The following is a 24,852-nucleotide window of genomic DNA, read 5'->3' as shown; positions in this document are numbered from 1 at the left end:
TCACAAAACACGTGTTCACCGTTTCATTTAGGAAACATTTCAATGAGGCTTTATGTGCTGGGACCTAAAATGATCAATCAGATACAAACATTTCTTACGAAAATCTTCATTACCTGTGTATATTCAGATTCCGCAGGAATATTAGTTGCTCTGTGCTACAGCACACGTTTTCAGTTGCTCAGAATTTTTTGATCAACGTTTATATACATTCGATGTAAGATGAGAGTCCATGTTCTTCATGGTACATTCCAATTTAAACATTCTGGTGCGTCATGCTGCAACATGTATTGTAGGTGCTCAGTTCCTAGTGCCAACTTTGCCCAGTAGCCACATTGTGTTAACATGGTTTAAATTACTTTACCTCCTTGTCTTCTTTTCCCTTACCTGCCAACATTTGGAGTGCTTGGATAGGATCGAAATAAATTAACAAACATTGCACCAGAGTTTAGTGGTTAAACCCTTGTAGGTCAAAAAGATAAAATGTGCATTTAGGGGAGAATAGACATTGCAATAAAAGAAATTGCTACAAGTCATCAAATTATAGCTGCCCATTAAAGCTAGAGGAGGTGTATGTCTTCCAACATTGTGTATATTCGCTATAAGGCAAGGGCGATTCTAGGGAGCAATATTTGGTGGGGATGCATTCACACATACATGGGCTTTATCTAATAGACATGCACTTCCAGAAACCTTATTTGATGACAGCACCCGGGGGCCATATTTGGTGACCATATTTTGGGAGTGGGGTGTTTCCTAGGAGACATTTAGGAATGGGAATCTTAGAGGGCAATACTTGCGGCAGGATAGGTAAAGCGATTTTTTTTTCTAATAAAACACTTAACCAGAAATATAATTGGTTATTTACTCAACATTTTGGCTGTTCTGTAAATAGGGATAGCTTGAAAAAAGACAATTTAGGAGTGAGATAGATTTGTGCGAGTGGTGGAAAGGAACTGTTAACTTTACACCTTTAATCAAATCAGTGGTTGAATCAAAACTAGGAAATATTGCTTTCCCATACAGTGTGTAGCACAACTTGTGTATTTCCAAATAGAGCATAGTACCTTATACTGTAATAATGGGTCTGCGATCCCACACATAAAGCACAATAGTGAGGTATACTGCTGATGGGGTGTCAAAAAGAAATCAAACAACTGCATGGCTTCCAAACAGCTTCAACATTTTGGTTTTAATCTGGTCTACAGGAACCCATCTTAAATCTCCAAATGAACAGAAGAAATATCGGTGGCATAGAATTTGTAAACAAGGCACTTGAAAGGCTGCAATAACAGCACTTCAAAAAAATGTCTTTAACACTGATCTTTTCTATATAAAAGTATAACTGCGGTGATCCAATTTACAGATACAAAAAAATAAATGTGTATGAGTACCATCATACTGTACTGTATATACACACACAACGGCTCAACAAGAACCAGTCACACAGCGACTTCAATCTGGGAATCGCAGGTAAAGTCCTGTAATTCTTTTGTTGGAGGAATCGAAGTTCATTTAAAGCTCATGTTATTTTTTACCTCCTTTTCTTTGCCACTTTGATTAACTTAAACTTAGTTTCTGAAGCTAAACAGAACTCGAACTGTTATTCAATTGGAGGCCAGCAAGCCACAAGGCTACGCTCTCCTTTATAGCCATGACTTGGTTTTCACATCTCCTGCTTTACTGCTTGTGCTGCTTTTGCTTGAGCAGGGCCTGGCTTTCTTGTCCCTGAGGCTCCCTGGATTGCTTTGGCTGTTGTAGAGCTGGATAGCTAGGTCGAGGCGTTCTTGAGCCACTCTTATCTCCCTCTGCAGGTTCTCCAGATTGAGCGGGATGTTCTCATCATTACTTCCATACTGCTGCTCCTGAGCAATGTTGGCTTTGTTCTGCTTGTAGGCCATTTTAGCATTGGAAAGGTCTGTGTACTGGATCTGATCTGGCTTAACTGCAATGTTGTACCCAGGGGGTGCAGAAGGTGTATTCCAAGTAAAAGGATATGGGTAGGCAGCAGGGTCTTCCAGCACTTTCTTTTTATTGCTCAAAACATCCCTAATTGTCCCAAACCCCAAGTGAATCATCTCAAACACATTCAGAAGCAGGCACAACAAACTAACACTGTACATTATAAGCAGGAAAATAGTTTTTTCGGTGGGTCTTGAAACAAAGCAGTCCACCGTATGACTGCAAGGGGATATGGTGCACATGAATTTAGGGATAACCTTGAAGCCATACAACAAATATTGTCCAACAAGAAAGGCAATCTCAAAGGCAGACCTGGTGAGCAACTGAAGCACGTAGATTTTCATGAGGCCATCTGCCCGAATTCGTCGACGGCCATCATGTTTGGTTTTGTCACTGTCCGGGCTCTGGTTCTCTTTTGCATTTTCCAGCTCAATCTCTGGGTACATCATAGGATCCTCCTCGTTGTCTTCTTCGACCTCCTCCAAGCCACGATGCTGCTTCCAACGAACAGCCATGTTTTTGATTTTTGATTTTTTGTCACTGTGCTCTGCCATTCTGGCTATTTTGTGAATGGCATAGCACAGGTACAGCAAGGATGGTGTGGCCACAAGAATTATCTGGAAGACCCAGAACCTAACATGAGAAAGAGGCGCAAACGCATCGTAGCAAACGTTCTCACAGCCCGGCGTCTCAGTGTTGCACACAAACTTGCTTTGCTCATCATAGTATATGGATTCGCCTCCGACGACAGTTAGGACAATGCGAAACACAATCAGGACCGTGAACCATATCTTGCCTACAAAGGTGGAGTGGTTGTGGATCTCCTCTAGGAGTCGAGTCAGGAAGCTCCAGCTCATGGTTGCAAAGTCCTGTCACCCTAGAAATAAAGCAAACAAACCCAGCATCAGTTTGGAGAAATGCTTGAGCAGGTCAAGATAGTGCAAGAGATTAATGTCTTATTTACGTCGACATGCTTTCGACAGACGACACTGGAAGCAAGAAGCGTATAGTAAGAGAACTCTACTATTGCTGTACAATGCCATACAGAAGATCAGAGTTTGAAGAACCTTGAGCAAATGTTGCAGTACCAAGCAGCAATACATAGTCAGTCTTTGGGACATTTTAGAGGGTGGCTGTAGTTGGCCTTCCAAGAGCACTTCAAGGACTGTTCCGGCAATGCTGAGCAATAACTGCAGACCTTTATATTTTATAACTAGGAAAAGTTTTGGGAGGGTGATAACCAGTACAGGCTCAGTAATATGGACATGATCCAGCCGAACTTACGTGATCCAGTGCTGATGCAGCAGCAGCATGCAGAACTACTTTTAGAGGGCGCAGAAATGGCTTTTCCACTATCAATATTGGAACAGGACGAGAGCCTGAACTGTTGCTTGCATGTTGCTACATGGTAAATAGAACACTTGTACCAAGCACTTCGTATTTCTTTCCGGGTGTGCTATTCGAAGGAAAGTTAAGAGTCAATGATGATGCCTAGTGGGACAGGGTTTTGGGAGTGAGACTTCCCAGATTAATGTCAAGCAACCGTGACTAGATAAAGGTGTCTCACTCGTTTTTTCACTACAAATTATGGCTTTTCTTTATTGTTGTGTTAAGGTTTAGATAGATTATGATGACAAGGAACATATGGAAGGTGGTCCTGCAATATTTTAGTTTGAGAATGTCTTTGGGAAATGGGACCTTCAGATAAAGCAGTGCTACTATTTTATTTGTGTATGTTTTATGTCATTGTCCTGGAGTAGGACTTCCAATGTAGTTTTCATGAGATAGCGAGAGGACTCCATCTGACTATTTGGGAGCATCCTGCTTGGGAGGAGGCAAACCAGGAGATGATTGTCCTCACCATACACAAGTGAGTGGGAAGTGTGTTGAGGAGTTGATTGAAGTGTCAAAAGCCTCAGAGAGGTCAAGTAGATTCAGTATTGTATCACGAATGTCCAAAGCATCATCTACAACTGGTTTGATGGCAGTCTGATTCAGGATTGACAATGCTGGAGTAGGTTATGCATACCCAGGTAGGCCTGCAGTTATTTTGTGACTTTGTACTCAGGGGTAGGAGGTGGGCTGTGTGTGATTAGGACAGCTGGAATGCAGCTTTAATGAGGAAGGAAGGACATGGCCGGTTTTCAGGAAACCGGTAAAGATCCATTGAGCCTGGGAAACTGGAAGGTGATGACTGTAGTGAAAAGCATATCACTTGCCGTAGGTAGTGGCGGTTAATGCAATTATGAGTGCGGTCCGAGAGAGGGTGTTAGGATAGCAAAATGGTCTTATCCTGGAATTCTGCAACAAACAGTGTGCTATTCGGAGGAAAAATATACTGAAGTGGTCGGGATCGAACACCCGGTGACCTACGCAGATACATTAAGCCAAAGAATAGTTTAAAATCCCAATCAGCCCAACAGTTTAATTACTGTTTGAGAACTGGGGAAACCGAGATGCAGAAATATTACGTTGGCTACTTGTTACATTCACACAGAGAATGGAATTGTCCCTCAGCACACCCTTAACAAAGAGCCTGGGAGTGCAGCGTGAGCCAAGTAGGAAAACGTAGGAGATGGCAGAAAGTGGACTAGGCAGCAATAAATCATAGGAGGGATAACATGTGAACTAGCAAAACCTTTGATGAAGGAGGAAAAGGCAGGTAAGTGTGTTCCCGTGATCTCCCATCAATTCAGTTATCGAGCCCTCTGCCCCCATCCTCCAATTTCAGGGCATCAGCAAGCAGATGGGAGTGACTAATTGGGTGAGGGTGGCAGGTGCCTCACCCCTCTTTTCTCTAAGAGCTGTGGTTCCTCATGCGCACACTGTGGTATTCACTGTAGAGCACACTCAAGATGTTGATTTGCAGGACGATAAGACAAGTCACAAGACATAGAAAACCTTTGCCTATCTTGCCCATATAGATTGCACATATTTTACACCCAGAAGAGATAGGCTGGGGCACAATCCCCGGTTCATTTTTCTCCAGAATCTGGCCTTCCACTTTCTGGTCTTGCTCCTACCATTTCGTTTGTGGCAGGCCCACTATTGTGATGTTAAACACACTTGTTTTCGCGTCAACAAATTCTACATAGAAGGGAGCAATCCCACGCACTCGCGCAGAGTAATAAACATGCTTTGGAAGGGACAAAGAAGGAAGAAAGGTGTGTTAAGCGGCAACAATGTGTGCCTATTGTCATGGCAAGCAGACAGTCAAGAAAAGAGCAGGGGTGAACTCACAGATGTGAGTAGCCAGGAGTACATGGAGACTACAGCTAGAAAGGTTGGAAGGGGTTGGGCAATAAGAAAACTGGTTTGGAAGGGTATGCTAAGTAACAGGAAGGGCTGTGAGAGGGCCTAGGGCCCACGACATGTGGAAGGAGTATGTTGAGGCCGAGCAAAGGTCTACTCAGAGCCATGTAATTCCTACAGTGCTTATACAGCTCCCAGTCGATGTTTTTCAAATTAAACAAAACGCACAGTAAAACATGATGGGCCAGGTTCTTGAGGCCGCCACTTCCTTTTGCTACCTCACACAAGGGTACTTACCCCCTCTACACTCCCTTCTACATAATATACATATAACCTACTTAACCTTTAACTTACTTAACATATACCATAACATAACATTTACTGTTCACTAAAATGTATAAACGAATACACAATTAACAGAAAAACACTGACATATAGATATAATACATTATATGACATAGGTGTGAGGTGTGAGTGCTGTAGTCAGTCACCCCTTTTCAGTACCTTCAATGGGTCTGTCTCACAGAGTCTGGGTGAGAGGCCTTTATGTTGCCCTACTCTTCTTTCCTCTGGGTGGCCCTGAAATAGTACCTGGCCTCCACATTCCCATGTGGGGCCAGCCATCATTACCACCATGGCACACCGGATCTTGGTGGGCCCCTTGGCTTGGAGATGCCACCCAACATCAACACTGCGACCCATAGCCATTTTCTAATCATCTGAGTGCCAGTGCCCCTGGCGGGGGTGCAGTGGGCGGGACGCTTCTCTTCACCTCGGCTGCTTCGCTGTGTCAGCACAGGGCTTTTCTTCACCCAGGCTGCCATGATGAGGCAGCCGAGGACTTCTCTGGCTTCCTCTTCTTCATCTTCTTCACTTGGGCTGCATTATAAGGCAGCCCAGGACTTCTCTGTATTTTACCTCCTGGGTGGCCTGGCATATGCGGCCCCAGAAGATTTCTGGGCGGGGCCCGCCTTGCTAGCTACAGGACGGGCCATCAAGGGGGCTGGGCCAGGGTGCCCGTTTCAAGCTGCCCCTCCTCCCCTGGCGATGCGGCTTGAACTGGGCAGCTCTTCAGCCAGTACAGCACTGTGCATGCTCCCTGGGCCCTTTAACATAGATAACATAAACGTAACATTAGATCCAGTATGGACCTGGGCGAGCTGACAGGCATAAGAGCCCTGGGGGTACCCAAGCTTCTCCAGGCATGCAGAACGGCCCAAGGTTACCAAGCTGGGTGGCCTCCCACACGCAGCCCGGCATGTAAAATGTCTTTGGCCCTGGGGGACAACATCCCTTACAGGGAGTCGGTGCCTTTTCTAACACATCTACTTTTCTTCCTCTCCTTTTCTCACTTTGTTCTCCTTTCAACAGTTTCTTTTTTTTCTTTTAGCATGCTCCCCTGCCCCATCAAATCTTTGGATGGGGAGTTCTGTCCCTTTATTTACTTATTTCTTTTTCACTTCAATATTCCAATAAGCCCCATAACACCTCCATAGTATAATTTCAACAGTATGAGATGGCTTTTCACTGAAAGATGTACGTTTGTTGACAATTCACAACTTTACCCCAACAAAAATCGCTGAAATATAAGGAAACGGACTGGGTCATCCTTACAGTGTAAAAGGGAAACCAAACAGCAGAGGGGCTTCATCAAGACTGGAACCGTAGAAATAGGGAAGGGAGATTACCATCTGTATTAAGGGACAGATGTCTCCCCTCCCCCAACCAAGACCCAGTTTGGCTCATTTAAGGGTTACTGGTTGCCTCTCCTTGTTCGTTTCCAGTCTGGGGCCAAAAGGTACAGGGGCTATTGAAGAACATCTCCCAATGAGAACAGGAGAAAAATAAAGGGGAACCCATGTATGAAATAGCTGGAGCCAAACAAGTGCACTGAACAAACGACTGTATACAGTGAGAACAAAATCAGCCAGATAAACATGCCAAAAAGAGGGGAAAAGGAAGCCAGGGAGATTCTGGGAGAAAAAAAGATCCTGGAAAATAGGATTTGAGCAGGTGCTTACAGACTACAGGAGTCAAAAGTAAATATAGGACACCAACCTCTATCAAGAAAATCGTAATATAAAGAGGACCATGGACAACACATAAGATGGCAGATGGTTTTAACAGAAGACTGGAGTGGTCAAAGTACTGCAATGGAAACAAAGGGAAAAAGTGAGTGGGGGTAAAAGGAACCAGTAAAGAGTTGGCATCACAGGATTTCAGAAAATGATGAAAACCTCTGGAAGGGAACTTGATGGGGCGCTGGAGCAAGAGTGAGGAAGCCAAAATAGGGAGAGAAAGTAATGAAAAGCGAGGAATAAACCGAACAAAACTGCTGTCAAACTGAATCAGGGAGCCCAAAATGGAGGTTCAGCCCACAGAAGTAAACAAGGACAAAATCGTTCAAAATTAAGAGTCCAATGACAAAATTAACCCAGGGACTCCAAAAGCCTTGACACGAGGAGGGAAATAGTTTCCAGAAACAATATTGGATTTTATATGGGTTATAAAGAAACCCTATCTTTTGACCTGAAATCAGTTTCTCTACCAGGTGCCGTTCTCTTAATGGGTCATCTGTGGACCCCATCTTGAAAAGGATTTCTATATATATTCCATGTCCATTTCCACCCAGTCCTAACTCTCCACCTGGTTCTTCTCAACACACCTGCTCAGTTGTCTCTTCCTCCTCCTCCAACCTATATCTTCTTAATACTCCTGCTATCGCTCTCCGACTGCCAACCACAAACAACAACCTCCTCCAACAACCATCACTGGCTGACTGGGTTCACTGGTTTTTATGGGGCTTCCTCCCTTACTCCTCGGCGGGGCTTTTTGAAGGGCTGCATTGAGAAATTGGTTTGAGACTGGCTGCTTTTGCTAGATCCACACCTGAACTTACTTTGGGCACAGAAGGCAGAGCCAAGCCTTTATCTGGTTGCCATTTTGGAATCAACTTCTCCCGCTTACTAGTACTACATTGCACTGCCTGGAGAAGGGCTCTGATCCCCTGCTTCCCATGAATGTGCACCTGTGTCTGACAAAACCGTTGGCAGTCTCTCCAAACCTTCTGGATGTGAAAAGGATGCTGGCCCTCTGTAAATGTGTACCTTTGTATCCTCTGTAAGGGAACACTCTGCTTGTAGACAATCGGTTAGTATATATTCATCATTCGCTGGTAAAACCGTGAAATGGCAATATTATATCTTATATGAGCATCAGGAAGCATCTCTCAGAGCCTTTAAAACAACAACTTTTCTAGTACAGATTGCCCAACAACTGTAGAATTTTTAAAGAATGCAGTGGGACAAGTTGCCTGCGGATGAGTCTGGGTCTGGCTAGAGAGGCTATCAGGCTCTTTCAGTTGGGGAAGGGGTATGCAAAAATCTTTCATATGGCTGTCCCCTGTGTGACAAGGTTAGTATCCTGACCACCTCAAGAGCGAAGGGAACCCCTCTCAGCATGGGGTAGGAGGCCTACCAGGGAGAAATCAGAGCCAGTCTTACCTCAGAGGACAAGAGAGGCCAGAGGCATTAGGCAGGGAGGGGCACCAATTACTGCTACCGCACCCCCCCCAAAGTGACAATTTGTTGATGTGCATCACCCCATACCTAGGACCCCAAGTGCTTGCCCATGGTTTTGCCCATAGCTCCAGGATGTTGATATGGACATCCTTCTCATTCGGCAGCCACAGGCCTCTGGCATGCAGACGTCCAATGTGCGCTCCCCAACCTTCCAGGGAGGCATCCGGGGGGACCGTCTCCTGGTATGGGAGTGGGAGGGTTTGAAATTCCGAGCCTTGGGCGATTTGGGAGTGGTCCCCTCACCACTCTATCGCTCGTCTGAACTCCTCGTTGAGAGGGATCTTGTCCGTGAAACATCCGGACATCTGTAGCCAACGGGCATCCAGGAATTCTTGTAGGGGTTGCATCTGCAATCTGCAGAGGCGGACGAGGTAGATGTAGGACATGCCCAATAATGACTTGATGGCCCGCACCATCGCTGACAATAGCTGTTGCACCTTTCCTTGAATGGCTGCTCGCCCCTCTTCCGCGGGAGACGCCAGGCAATACACTGTTGAGTCTGGATGGGTTCTAGGAACAGCGTGTTATGCAATGGTGTTAAGCCTGACTTCGGATAGTTGACAGAGAATCCCAGATCCATCAATAGCCAGACCGTCGCCCTCGTGTGCTTGTCGGCCAGCTCCAATGAGCAGGCGCAAATCAGCCAGTCATGTATACCCTGTAGACGTAGACGGGCCGACTTCAAGCTAAATGGTAGGGCCTTGAACTAGTAGTGCTGGCCCTGCACCACGAAACATAGACATTTCCGATGTTTCTTGTGAATGGGAACAGGGAAATATATGTCCTTCTCGTCCAAAGATGTCAAGAAGCCTCCTTTTTCCAGTCGGCCGAGCACATGCTGCAAAGTGACCATTCTGAATTTTTGGGACTTTGTATTTGTTCAGACGTTGCAGCTCCGGGATAGGCCTCCAAATCCCTGTCTTCTTTCTGACTAGAAGGTATCTGGAATAAACTCCGGAGCCGGTGCTGAACTAGCTTGATTGCCTCTTTTCATAGCATGGCTCGTACCGCTTCCAGAAGCTGGGGGATGTGCTGCTCCTGCCGGGGAACTGGCAGAATACAAGGACACCTACGTTGGAACTCCAGGCGTGCCCGTGGGTGAGAGCATCCAGCACCCATCTGTCATGGTGATCTTTCTCTGCTCGCTGACTAACCTTGTCAGCCGGCCTCCCACCGGGGTGCATGAGGGTGGGCAAGACGTCTTGGCTGATACAGGCTTGCTTGGGCTACTGTAGGCCTGAAGGCGGTCTCTGTAGGCTTCTTGCATTGAGGATCGGGAAGGATGTCTGTAAGACGTGAAGAACCCTTTCAATGATCTGATAAACGTTCCCCTAGAGGAGCAAAATAAAGACGAGCGGTGCTGTTGGATAGTGCTGAGGGAGTAGGCCATCTCTGTATCCTGAACAGGGCCTGGAGGGACTCGTCAACCGCCTTCCCAAACAGATTTCCCTCATCGAAGTGCATGTCCAGCACATTCGCTTCACCCTCCTGACAAGATAGAGGCCTTCATCTATCCATGCCGATGAAGGCAGACCCCGTTCCCCATTTGCCGGAACCCTGTGTCAGCGACATCCACCGCCACCATGATGGCGTGGTCCAATGCCACTTCTCCTTCCTGGAAGAGGGCGAGGGCCTCCATCTTCTTATCGTTGGGGAGGAAATCCAGGCGCGGTCCTAGTTTGTACCACAACTCCCTGTAGTACCTGGCTAGGATTGCCAGTGCGCTGACCGCCTTGTTTATGGATGCTCCAGTGTAAATCACCTTCTTCCTCATGGCATTCATTTTTTTCCCCTCACTGTCCGGAGGGACCGAAGACGACGGGTTAGATGACCGCTTACTCGCGGCCGCCGACACCACAGAGTCCGGCAATGGTTTGCGACCTCAGACATTTGGGTGCAGTGTTCGGCACCATATATTTCTTTTCCAGACTATCCCGCTTGACTGGAGTTGTGCAAGTGTTCCTGATAAGGGGTAGGCCCTCTTCCCAAATATCGTCCAGAAAAGGCACCGCCATGATAGTCTTCCTCTTGGCCTCTCGCCTTTGATACAAGAAGCTCTCCCATTCTGGTTTCCTCAGGCACCAGCTGGAATAGCTCGGAGGCCCTTGTGATCATGGAGTGGACAAACCCATCTCGTCCGGTGGGGAAACCCTATGATGGGCATCCAAATGTGGCGACTCAAAGTCCGCTGCAACAATGTCTTCGCCGTCATCTGTCGTCGTGGCCATATCCGTTCCCATACCAGTGTCTGCTAGGGGAGTTGGGTCCTGACGCGGTGGAGGAGGTTGATTTGGGGGCGACAGATGACACTTCTTCGGCAGAGGCTGACTGGGTACCTGGGGGACCACAGGTACCGGTGCCGGAGGCATTCTCATCTGGATCTCTGACACCAAGGTGTCGAGAGTTGACAGAATATCCAAGCAAATGTCCCTCGGCTGAGAAGGGAACACAGGGAAACTAGGCCCTGCGCCGTTGTCGCAGTCGTCGTCTTCCTAGTCATCGTTCTTGTGGCCCGTATGCATGGACTCCTGATTTTTATCGTCCATGAACGAGACCGCCATGGCTTGGGAGAGGACCTGGGAGGGCTGTTTCAGGGCATCTTTGCCCCACCCCCCAGCCCCATTTTTTCCTCCTTGAGGGATCTGAACCAGAATTTGCCAAAGTCTCTGCGGTGGTGTCACGCTGTGTGGGCAGGGACACTTTCTGCGCCATGTGTGCCACCCTCGTTGGATCAGCACCCTTAGCTGTCGTGGTAGAAGTAGCCGTCGACAGAGTCACCAACAAGGTCTTTGCCTGTGCGGGTTGAGCCTGCGTAGGGTGCGCAGCCGCCTTCTCCTCTGTCCACGGCTTCACAGATTTCTTCCTTAGCGTAGCCGTGGTAGATGACTTCCTCTTTGAAGAGGAGCTTGATGGTAGGCTAGCAATGGAGACAAAAGGTGACGCTGATTGTGCCCTATACACCTTGGGACCCGCTTCCGCTGGGAACCTGGTGGCCTCAGACTTGCGAATCTTAGCCTTATCTTGGGCCCCCACAGATGAGGCGCCCTCTAAGGACTTAGAAGAGCGCTCCTCGGATCGGCCGGTCGCAGACGAAGCATGAGCCTGCTCAGAGCACGGGTCAGAGGCCTTGGTGTTAAGCCATGCCGCCAGCCTACTATCCCTGCCCTTCATCGTTTTCCTAGTGAAACCAAGGCATATCTCGCACTCTACCTCCTTATGGTCCGGGTGTAGGCAGTAGACACATTGTAGGGCTTGTCCTCCACAAACACATTCCTTAGCCCGCATTTGGTGCAGAGCCTGAAGAGGGACCTTCCCTCCTTCTCCGTCATGGTCGGAGGGCGCGAAGGAGGTCCAAGATGGCCTTCGAGAATCTTTCCCGCTGTCGGCAGAAAAAGGAAAGAGCACATTGGCTATTTGAAACAACTTTTCTCGTCGAAAATTACAAAAAAAGTACAAATAGCTCGGAGAGCAACTCAAGGACTCCCAACACTAAGGCGTGCAGTAAAAATCTTAAAATGGCTGCCAGAGAAGGGGCTTAGGGAGAGTACTGTCATTGGATGGGGCAGTATGACCTAAAGGACAGCGATTGGTTTAGAGGAGAAGAACAAGTTACTTCCCAACTGTAACGTTCTTTCAACTGGATGTTCCGCCCACGTATTCCTTATCTTTGATAAATCCACTTCCCGCTTGCTGTCCTCGGAAACATGTTCAGTAGAGGGAGCTGCGCATCAACATCCCTCGAGTCGGTGTCCCTCGAAGGCCTCCGTATCGACGCCGACGTCACCATAGGTATAAATAGTCTTGCGCAGCATCCTTTGCTCAGTTCCGTTTTGAGGTGCTGTTTTGCTTTGCATGAAATGGTTAAAGGAGAGTTCCGGGACTTTTTTTTTATTGTCCCTACGGGTCGGCCATGTGTTTGTAAGCATAAATCGGTAGATCGTAGGAAACTTTCCTATGGACCTTACCCGACTTTTCGCCCATTATCGCACTCGAAATCAGCCTCCATTTTGTGATAATCCTATCATTCCGCCGCATCGACCTGGCTCACCTGCCTTTGCGGCACTAAATCAAATCCCCCGCCCCTGAAACAGACTTTATCAAAACATTCATATTCCCCGCCTCTATCCGTGACGTGACTGAGCTGCGTAGGCAAACGCGCCCAGGCGTCTTCTACGCGACTCCACACAGACCCCGGAAATCAACACAGATCAGCTCACAATACAGCGCGCCACAATTCGGAATATGAAACTGTACTTTGAAATCAAACCGCAAGATTGTAAATGTGGTAAAGTACATTTATTTGACATCAAATGTTTAGAGAATATTCAGCGATTTACATTTTTATTTGCTCACGTTCCAAAAAGTTCGTATTGAGGAACGCGATGGTCCTTTGCTGTACACAGGGTCTTAGAGCATCTCACAATACAGCGCCACAATTCGGAATGTGAAACCGTGGTTTAAAAGCAAACGGCAAGATTGTACATTTGGCAAAGTACGTTTATTGGACATCAAATGTTTAGAGAATATTCAGCGATTTGCATTTTTCTTTGCTCTCGATCCAAATTAGTTCGTCTTGAGGGAAGCGATGTTCGTGTGCAGTACACAGGGTGTTGGTTTACGATAAAAATAAGCTCTTCGGTCGCACTGATAATCGCATGGCTGTTCCAACAACGAGGCACTAGGCCACCACAACGGTAGGTATGTTGCATCTAACCGTTAGTACCGCGTAAGGGCATACTTGTACTTGGCGATCGTCCCATAAAATGGTCAGGGTGGTAACGTTGTTCACGCGGAGAAGCAACTGGCGGCTGTAGAAGCCGTCCGCCGGTGTCTGGTACTCGTGACACAGACAGTAGTGAATGATGTACCTAAAAACATAAAAAATGAAATTAGTCTCACCATCAGATCCTTATTAAAATTATTCATTTCATAGCGAGGACAGCGCTACTGGGTGTACACAAGTGTTTAAAGGCGTGGCGAGGCATGGAGGGGGGGGGGGAGTGGAGTACAAGGTAAGTAGCATAAAATAATAAATAAATAGGGCCAGCTGGTGGCAAGTGCAAGGTAAGTGCAGAACAAGTGCTGGGAAGGGGGGGCTGTAGGATACTGAGACAGTCCCCCAGTGCAGGGGTTGACAGGGAGGCAGTGCAGGTGGAGAGTGGAAGGGCCCAGGACCGAGGTCGTAGACAGTGGACCAGTTGTAGCAGGGGAGAGGGAGAGAGAAAGCAGAAGCAAAGAGGAAGGTTTTGAGGTGCTTCAGTAAAAGCAGATGTTTCTCCTCAAGATAGTGCGCGGTAGAAAACAATATGCCACATAGAACGAACAAGTACAACTGAACCCGTCTTTAAAGCCACTGTATAGTAATGAAATTGCGGTATAAACTCATCAAAAGTTACATACATTATATTTGCATTTTCCATTGTGTCTCTGTGTAGGGCAGACCCGAAACACCACTCCTTCTTTGCCGACGTTACTTCTTCTAATGAACGTGGCTCATCGTTTCGTTTCTGAACTTTTATTCATTATCTTTTCTTAGTCTTTCAGGATGGTCCCGGCCTGTCAAGGTCAAATCACAATAGAACCTTATATTCGGTCGTGGGCCGTTCCGCCACCCGAGCAAAACATCAAAGCAGCTGACCTTCACTTTGAGCGAGCACACATTTCTAGTTAGCTGCAGTTAGTTTTAGGGACATCTTGTCTGCGTGCCTTTTTTTTTATTGTCCCTATGGGTCGGCCATGTGTTTGCAATACGGAAACATTCTATAATTTTTGTAAAAATGATTTATATTACTGTTTGGTTTAATTGCAATGGGCCTGCAACATGAGGAGACTCGAGAGAACAGACAATCAAATTACAATCATTTAAACCGTGATGTGTATTTCTCAATGATGGGAGAAAAAAACAATGTCTTCAACTTTCGCGCGCTCTTATTTTTTGCGGGTGTGGATTCTGTGAATTGATCTCCGACTGCATCCAAACTACCAGGAGGACATTCACTATCAATGGCTGGTGGTGGTATAGCTCCGTTGTCAATCACTTCATATTCTTCCCATTGGCACGATGCATCTCCAGTCTCAAGTCCCTGCCAAAAGGTTTGACAAGCAACATCTCTCGTTCGCTTCACTGTCTGTGTAGATCTAGTTCTTACACCCACTCGCAACTAGAGGACAGATTAGAAAAGGGATGTTCAGTTTAAACACAACTTACAGTATTGAACTATTGACAGTGAAAGACAACATAATATAGTGAACAGGACACTAACCTTCTTTTGCTTTCTTTTCTTTGAAACTTTCTTGCCTCGAACTTCAACATCTGGACGCTGTTGCTCCGACTCGTGTGTGCATGTCTCCACTTCCTCTCGCGCTGCAACGACTATATTTTCATGATAAGCACATCCATCACTCACTGAGGCTCCATCGACTCCCTGAAACATAGAACTTTCATTAGTATGTATAATAATATTGAAAACACAAAATGTACTTGGGGACCAATACCCATACGTACATCTCAATAGCAAAACACGAATGAACGCATTGTGTAGAACATTCAAACGACAATAGTTCACGCATTGTTGATCTAGTTAGATTGAACTGTCAAGATCCATACCTCGGGCTCCGCATAGACTTCCATTGATGATATTATTGAAGATGACGCTTCAGCAACTCCCTGAAACACAGTAATTGCATTAGTATGCTTTTCTATTTTGTTAAAAAGAACATAAACTTTGAGCAGGCGTCAACGGCTCATCTAAATAGACCTGCACAAATGATCAGTTGTCTAAAATAAATAATGGATATGTAAATATGATTCGATTTGCTCGATCGTTGGAAGTGTCACCACCCAGAGATCTGCATCAACTACTAGGGGTGATGTTCTTGTAGAAGAAGCTCCGTCATCTCCCTGAAACATAGTACTTGCGTTAATAAAGAAGGAAGTATAGCGGATGTAATCACGTCATATGATTTCGCTTGATCGAACTGTCAGTATCCATACCTCGAAATGCATAAGAACATCAAGGGACGATGTAACTGCGGTGCACACTTCTGCAAGCTGTTGCGCCGACCCGTAACTGCATGCTCCCCCTTCTACTTGGACTAATGCTCCATCGACTCCCTGAAACATAGGACTTTCATTAGTAATGAACACAATATTGAAAAAAGAAGACAAATAGGAGGGCGACGACAGAAGGACATATCAATGGCTAAAAACGAAAGAAACATTGTGTGTAACAATCACGCTACAAGAATGCAAGATCTGATGATCTCCATCGATGGAACTGTCCGGAAACGTACCTCGAGCATCTGAGTGACATCTACGGTTGTCGTCAATGCGTTGGACTCCTCAGCATCTCCCTGAAAGACAGTACTTGCATTATTTTGGATAACAATAATTATAACTGAAAACAAAGACTAGAGGACGAGTACAAGGGTGTACCATTAGGTAAAATAATTACACGATCAATTAAAACTATTGATTTACATGCCTAAAACAAGTCAGTGTCAGAATAGCTAAGTAAGATTACCCGATAGGCGCTTGAAGTGGCTGATGACTGCAATAACGACACGGATGGAGAATCTTCCGCCTTCATATTGAGTGGATACATAAATGGGGAAATTATTGTTAGCTAATGCTACACACTACCGCAAGGCCGAGAGATAAATACGTAAACTTGACTCACCAGTGGAGGGATGTGGACGAATAGAGTGGGAATAGCGGTTGAGAGCAATTTTCGCCTCGCTCGCGGTGTTTTCTTCTTTATTAGCAATGATGTGGAGTACATGTCTGGGCTAAAGTGCCTGCTGCAGATGCGGTATCGATCACCCCTCTTGTCCGCAAAGACTTCTAGGACTCTAGTTTCTAGCTCAGAGGCTGGATATCCGCAATATCGGACCCATTCTCTTATCTGATCTATTGTCTTAGGGAAAACATGCATTATAGTACCTTCAGATTTGTTATGGGTCTTCGAAGGGCAACCGCCAATGGAACAGGCAGGCATTATGGAAAGTTCTGAAAAGTAAAGATCAACAATTCTCTATGAATACCAATGTGTTAAAACAGTAAATGACACATAAAAGGTTCAATGCAAGGTCCGTTTTGGTTCTTGGAACTATACACGTTATTCACATGCGGATAAGTATTTCAATAACTTTCAAAAAATAGAAAAAGTAATTTGACTAAACTCAGAACATGTGACTAGTTCCTTGCATGTACTGTCGTGAACGAAAAGAAAACATGGATGCAATTTGATGACTACTAGCAAATAGATATAAATTAAAAAATTGGACGCAAAATGATTATGGTACATGGACTTACCTTGACGAACAAACAGTTAGATGCAGGGATCAGAGTAGTTTCTTGTCGTAGAACAGGGAGCAGTTCACAGGTTGCAAACTGACGAGTTTGCTCAAAGTGGTCACGGAAGTTCACAGAGACGAAGAGCAGATAACCAGCACCTTCACGGGTTGACTAGCAAAGCGCAAAGAAGTTCTCATTAGAAATATGAAGTGGGTTATAAAGAATTCGAACCAGGGGTGTGTTTGTGAATGAATGACGTGTATATGTCGTGGCATTATGTGGATTGCAGGGGGCCGTCCAGCGTGAGGGGGATGCTTGGCAGGAGACACGGGGTCTGGAGGTAGACATGGGAACAACAAACCCATGCTCTATAGACCACTTTGAAGTGTACATGGTCTTTGGCACCTCTTGGCCTTTATCGCTCCCTGACAGCTCCACTTGCCAGCAGCGCAAGTACCCCGGTGCGAACTGCCTTTGATAGGGCGGGGGGTGGATCGGGGCGGTGGTCGTGCAGACAAGACACAGGAAGACTCGTGAATGGAGACACACTTATGTGGATTGCAGGGGGCCGTCCAGCGTGAGGGGGATGCTTGGCAGGAGACACGGGGTCTGGAGGTAGACATGGGAACAACAAACCCATGCTCTATAGACCACTTTGAAGTGTACATGGTCTTTGGCACCTCTTGGCCTTTATCGCTCCCTGACAGCTCCACTTGCCAGCAGCGCAAGTACCCCGGTGCGAACTGCCTTTGATAGGGCGGGGGGTGGATCGGGGCGGTGGTCGTGCAGACAAGACCCGTTTGCCGCAGGGCCTCACCAAGGAGAGGCCATCTAACTGAATGTAAGAGGATGGCTGCAGGATCTACTACATGGAAGGCAGGGGGGTGAGTTTATAAATACCTCACCCTCCCAGGAGAATATATGGCGGTCATCTCTGTACCCGGTGCCCAAAAAGAGGATTTATTATGATCAACCATATTTATTATTTACCTATAACCATGTTTTGTATCAATAAAATCCAACAGCTTTTTATTGCCAACGCTTGATGCCAACCCACAAAATAATATATGTATGACTGCTGCATATATGGGTTCAACGGTTATGTGGATTGAAGGTGTGCGGCCAGCGTGAGGGAGGATGCTGGCCGGAGACATGTGGTGTGACAAGACAAGGCACTGGAAGGCTATTCAACGGAGACACACTAGATTCATTTAAAAAATCAAAACAACCATTGTTAAAATATATGTTGGGCTTTATTTTAGATTTTAATTAAACATAAATAATAAACATTACACATTGTAAAGTTGAGGTTGCAGCACATCGAGGGAAAATCCGCGGTATTGTCCACTGTCACTGGGGAAATGTTGTCTAATGGCAAGTACCGCACAGGCAGGTATTACTCTCCGAACGCGGTGTCCGAGCCTCCCGTGAAGCCACCAAGTGAAGCAACGATAGGCCACCAGCCTGTACCACCTGTGAAAAAGAAAGATGCAAACTGTATTAAAATGACAAAACTTTCTTATCAATGTCGATTCAGGTAACACATGTCATTTTCCTTAGAAAAAAATTATATCTAGAAAATGCACTATATGGAACCAATTTACATGCGTTCGAATGATATGTAAATGTAATTTTATATGTGGGAGACGACCATGAAATAGTGGTGGCATCACTGACATCACAAACAGAGTATACTTACTCGTTACTCGGATTACGCGGACGAACAGTGCCACGAAGTTCGTGCATAAGCACCATCATCATCCTCAACACTGTCCGTGAGAGGCAGGCTTCCCTGAACTCTGGCAGCTCGGTGATGCATTGCGGACTTTGCTCGCCTTCCTGCTGACTTTGCTCGCTTTCCGAAATGTAGGCCAAGCACCCGGAATTTTCACGGCAGCAGCAGTTCTCCTCCTCAGTTGGCATTAGCTCGCACCGATTGCACGTGCACCAGGTGGAGACGCCGTCCATGCGACATGGTCCAGGCTCTTCATCCGTTGACTGGTCCTCCCAACTGCCGTCCGAATCCCCATCGTTTTCGCGTGCTTGCCTTTCCAGTAGTTCTTCCTCGGTGTACTCGGGCTCGTACATAGACGGCATTATTGTGGCCATTGTGCGGTAAAGATAGTAAAATAATTTATAGCGGTGGTACTGGTATCTGTTCACACGGGCTACAAGCGGCGAAGGTAGCTGACCAGAGCACAGAAACGAGTCACAGAATACTCAAAGTAACACAGAGAGAGGAATGGAATCGAAAATCTGCTGCTGTGTGTTGTGAAACGGTCTGTTTATACTTATTGAGGAGAGAGGCGTCCTGCCATTTCCATGGCAACACGTCAATAGCTGAGGCGCAGCGATTGTTGACACGAGACGTGCTTGAAATGGGCAGTACGCGTCTGCTGATGTCAGGCTCAGGGGCGGGGGATTTGATTTAGTGCCGCAAAGGCAGGTGAGCCAGGTCGATGCGGCGGAATGATAGGATTATCACAAAATGGAGGCTGATTTCGAGTGCGATAATGGGCGAAAAGTCGGGTAAGGTCCATAGGAAAGTTTCCTACGATCTACCGATTTATGCTTACAAACACATGGCCGACCCGTAGGGACAATAAAAAAAAAGTCCCGGAACTCTCCTTTAATAACCTTGAAGGAGCGTAGGCTGCAACTACAAGGGAAGTTTTACTGCGGGGAAGGATGGGAGGTGCGATAATGAATACGTGGGGGGAACATCGTATTCAGGGGGAACACCCTCACCACTACCTACTCCACCATCCAATCCTGGATGGCATAGAACTGGCTTTGCCTCAATAGTGAAAAAACTGAACTCCTCCTCATAGGATCACCTTTCACATTGGGCAACCTTGGAGACCAGTACTCCTCCTTCACCATCGATAACATTCCTATCAAGGTCTCAAACCATGTTAAGACCCTCAGAGTCTACCTTGACTCCGACCTTTCCATGGACAGACAGGTCAATGCTATCGCCACCTCTTCAGCCTATTACTCTAAAATCCTCAACGCTGCTAGGCCCTTCCTGGCCCGCCACAATTGCCTCACCATTGCCAGGGCAATTATCGGGTCAAGGCTAGACTGTTGCAATGCCCTCCTCACTGGGATCTCCAGCAAAAACGTAGCCAAATTGAAGCTAGTTCAAAACAATGCGCTCAGGGCAGCAACAGGTACCGCCAGAAGAGACCACATCTCTGAAATCAAGAAGGCAAGCCCACTGGCTCCCTGTCAAAGAGAGAATTGTCTTTAAAACGCTTGCCCTCATCCACAAATGCCTCCAAGAGCTCGCTCCGCCCTACCTGACCGACAGAATCATCAGGCACACGGCCACCAGACCCCTAAGATCACGCTATTCCAACACAATTGTCACACCTACCCCACGAAAGGTGCACACTGGAGGTTCCAGCTTCCCCACCCAAGCAGTCACGCACTGGAACGCACTGCCACCACACCTAAGACTGATTGAATCACACCTAGCCTTCCGCAAGGCTATCAAAACTAGACTATTTGTCTAAACAGAATATCTATCACGAATTGGTTTGAGCAATTCCCTGCATATTTGTTCGTTACTGTGTAACCATGAGCCCATTGGGCACCCGCCTGTAACTCAAGTCTGCTTATCATCTGTAACAGAGCCTTGATGCTTCATGGTCTGCAAGCGCGCTTGATAAATGCAACTAAATAAATAACATCCAGTCAAAAGAGCGTTACAGTTGGTAAGTAACTTGTTCTTCGAATGGATTGTGTCCTCCCACGTATTCCTTATACTTGATAGACTCCCATAGCAGTAGTATATAGAGGAGGTGGGAGTAAAGGGAAATATTTCCCTTTAAAGATGCACAGAGTGCAACACAGCTTTTCCAAATTTCGTCTCCTGGCTAGAGGAGGAATCAAGACTGTAGAATTTAGTGAAAGTGTGAGCGGACGGCCATGTGGCAGCCGCACATATGTCCTTAATTGGAACTCCTCTGTGGAGAGCTGAAGAGGCTGCGATACGCCTGGTTGAATGAACCCTGAGATGTTGAGGGGGCTCTTTTCCTGCCAATTTGTAGCACCCTATAACGATTAATATAATCCATCTTGAGATGGTTTGTTTTGTAATAGGTAAACCTAATTTGTGCCCTGCATACCCCACAAACAGTTGGTCTGCTTGCCTAATCCTCGCAAGTCTGCTAATGTAAAATCTCAAGGCACACCTTGGATCCAGCCTGTGCAATCTCTCTTCCTCTTTCCCTGGATGGGGAGGAGGACAGAACGAGGGTAAGGTCCTCTTTTGTGTGACGTGGAATTCTGAGACCACCTTTGGGAGAAAATTTGGTTTCACCTCGAGAACAACCTTATCTTTGTGAAAGATTGTATGTGGAGGTTTGCAAGAAAAAGCTTGTAATTCGCACACTCTTCTGGCTGAAGTTAAAGCCACTAGAAAGATTTTTTTAAGAGTGAGAAACTTTAATGAACAGGAATGAAGGGGTTCGAATGGAGTACCCATTAGAAATTTCAAGACCCCACATTGGAACTTGAAAAGGAGTTGGGGGAAAAACATTAGTTATCCCTTTCACAAATTGAATCACTGTGGGCAATTTTAAGTATGAAGGCTCCTCCGCAGTGCGCTTGAAGATTGACAGCACTGTGACCTGGATTGTGCCAACTTGAAGAACTGAATTTGCCAAATATAGCAAATGAGATAACACCATCGGTGTACTACATGAAAAGGGTTCAATATTCTTTTCTCTACACCAGCTGCAAAATTTGTTTCAACGGCAGCGGTATAAAGATTTTGTTGATGGCCTTCTGGCTGAAAGCAACACCTCCATTACGTCATCCGGGAGATCCCAATCCTTGTATCTCAGCCTTTCAGAAACCAGGCGTGAAGGTTGAGGGTCCTGATATCCGGATGGAGAACCCCACCTCCCTTCTGCGAGAGAAGATCCTCTCTTTGCAGAAGACGAATCGGAGGACAGATGGATATGTCTAGAAGATCCGGATACCACGTTCTCTGGCCCAATCCGAGGCAATTAGGATCATGGGTTTCCGGAATTTTCTGAACCTCCTGATCATTTGAGGAGTGACAGGGACTGGAGGAAACGCGTACAGAAGTGGAAACTCCCAATCCACTACGAACACGTCCCCTAGAGCTCCCCTCGGGGGAAACTCCCTTGAGCAATACGGATCGCACTTCTGGTTGATACTTGTGGCGAACAGATCCACTTGAGGGGTTCTTCAAAGGGTGAAGATCTCTTGAAGGACTTCCTGAGCTAGTTCCCACTCGTGGGAGACTGTTCTGCCTGCTCAAAGCATCCGCTGTCAAGTTCTTCTCTCCGGCTAGGTGAACTGCCGATAGAGAGATTCCTTATTGAATTGCCCGAAACCAGAGCTGCATTGCCTATCTGCACAGTGGCAGTGACCCTACGCCCTCTGATTTTGCTGCTGCTTTTGATGTCTGCAATTTCTCCAGGCTGTCATCAGCCTTTTTGCCAAACAGAGAAGTGCAGTCAAAGGGCATATTCAGAAGTCTGGCTTGCACATCAGGAGCAAAACCAGACTTTCACAACCATGCAAATTTGCGGATTCTGGTACTCGCTGCCATGGCTCTGCTGATGCTGTCAGCAGAGTCAATACCTGTTTGGAGGGACTAACACATCGCATCCTTCCCATCCTTGATGATGTTCAAGAATGCTTCTCGTTCCTCCCCTTCTGGGAGACAGTCAGCCACTATTAAAGCACACTCCCAAAGGGTGTGGCTGAATCTCGCTAGCGTGCAAGAGGCATTGATAGACTTGCGCCATACTGCATGCTGAAAATACTTTTTTTGACATGGCATCAAATCTTTTGTCATATCTGTCTTGTGGTATAGTGGGGTATGCCGACTTACTACTTGACGACGTTGTTGCCTGCACTACTAAACTCTCTGGAGTTGGATGCTTGCTTAGATATTCAGGGTCTGAAGCGGACACTCTGTATTTTGCAGAGAGTTTTTTATTTACTGCAGGGATAACTTCAGGTGTCTCCCAATTTGCAGATATTTTCCTCTGCAATGCAGCATGAAAAGAGACAATAGGGTCCTCTTGGGGCCCTTCATCCAAGATATCAGCAAGATCATCTTGCTGGAAAGAGGGAGCAGGTGTAGTCCACCCCATAAATTGCATAATTCTAGCCATAAGGGCTCTGTAAGGTATTTCTGCATGTTCTCCAGGTTCTGGTCTAGCCAATACTGCCTCTGGAGAGGCATCTATTCCACTGGCATCTTGTAAAGACTCTTGCAGATCTTTCAATCTATTTTCTTCTGAAATTAGTTCCTCTGGAATGGGTACTACTGTTCTTTGTAACCCAAAAGGTCTCTCATTGTCAGAGTCCTCCCCTTCCTCATATCGAGGATAAACCTCTGAAATAATCAGATCTTGGATAAGGCGTAAAACCCATTTCCAGAGAAGGAGCCAAATTGGTGATTACTGCTTGTGAAAATGTCGTGGTTGTCGACGTAGACGTTACAGGTCTCGACAAAACCGCAAAAGGCGTCGAAAACGTTGAAAAGGGCCTCGATGTACTCGAGAGGACCAGAATCCTACTCGGTGTCGAAGTTGTCGACGCCACTCTCAATGCCTTGGTCGGACCAATCGACACTTCTGGTGTCCGTGGCGTTGAGGTTTGAGGCCTCGAGGACGTATCCTTCATCGGGGTCGGCGATGGCATCAATGACACAGATGGGTGCGTCGAAGGTACCTTCTACGATGGCGTCGATGACGCAGCCTTATTCGATGTTGTTTTACCTTTACTCCAGGGTTCATGACACTCTCGAGGATTTTTGCTCGCCGGGTTCAACGACTCGCAGCGCTTTTGTTTTTCAGGTCTTTCATCCAGGGTATCAACTCTAGGCATCTCCAAGGGGATCAGGGGCGCTTTCTCGAAGACCCAAAGCATCTTTTTACAAAATTCTTTCCACTTAGTCGGAGAACTGTGTTTAGTGTGGCAGGTGACCCTTTCCAGGGAATTTGAGGAAGAGGGAGGTCTATGACACCTCTTCTTAGAGTGTCAATCTCAAAAGAGTGACGGGAACTGCTTCGAGATCTCGATCGGGAATGTTTCTTTTGACGGTGAGGAGACGAATGTCTCGACTCAGCCGAGGACAATTTTGAAGGGGTAGAAGATTTAACAGCCTTACCTCTTTCTAACTTACCCTTACGCTCCTTCAAGGCTTTCACCGTCATAGACATGCAGTCTTCACATTCCGAACACTGGTGCTCTGATCACAGGCATCACAAACACATCCCGTGAGGATCCGTTAGTGACATCTTCTTTCCATAATCTAAAATTTGTTTGAAGCCGGATCGTGGCATCGATGGTTTGCCGAAGATGCCATCATAGATATTTTAGATTTTCGAGTAATTTCGAAGATTTATCAAAGAATAGTGTAGAGCCGAGCATTGCGTCTCCGAGGCTCACAAAGCGTGGAAAAATGGAACTGATCAACGGGCGCTGCGCGAGACTATTTATACCTATGGTGACGTTGGCGCCGATACAGAGGCCTTCGAGGGACACCGACCCGAGGGACGTTGATGCACAGTGCCCTCTTCTGTGAAACATTTTTCAGAGGCCAGCAAGCTGGAAGTGGATTAATCAAAGATAAGGAATATGTGGGAGGACACAATCCATTCGAAATACAGTTTTAAAGTGAAACTATTTTTTCTTTTACGGAGGATTCCCAGCCTGATGACAGGAATATTCATGAGCATGTTAATCCATGCCAGACCCCATGCTGGAGAA

General features: G+C 46.5%; 1 protein-coding gene across 5 annotated transcripts in view; it reads right to left on the bottom strand.

The window, feature by feature from the left end:
• Window positions 1-1,163: 1,163 nt before the first annotated feature.
• Window positions 1,164-24,852, bottom strand: part of GJC1 (gap junction protein gamma 1) — a 394,328-nt gene continuing 370,639 nt past the window's right edge. For all 5 annotated transcript variants that reach the window (XM_069634264.1, XM_069634266.1, XM_069634265.1 and 2 more), the window contains one exon: window positions 1,164-2,836. In XM_069634264.1, coding sequence (XP_069490365.1) covers window positions 1,644-2,816 — 1,173 coding nt within the window. In that variant the 5' untranslated portion in view covers window positions 2,817-2,836 and the 3' untranslated portion in view covers window positions 1,164-1,643. The remainder of the gene's footprint in view (window positions 2,837-24,852) is intronic.

Source organism: Ambystoma mexicanum, chromosome 13 (assembly GCF_040938575.1).
Source record: "Ambystoma mexicanum isolate Mex_15411 chromosome 13, UKY_AmexF1_1, whole genome shotgun sequence".
NCBI lineage: Eukaryota > Metazoa > Chordata > Amphibia > Caudata > Ambystomatidae > Ambystoma > Ambystoma mexicanum.
The sequence above is the reverse complement of the archived record's forward strand: the minus strand, read 5'-3'. Positions and strand labels throughout refer to the sequence as shown.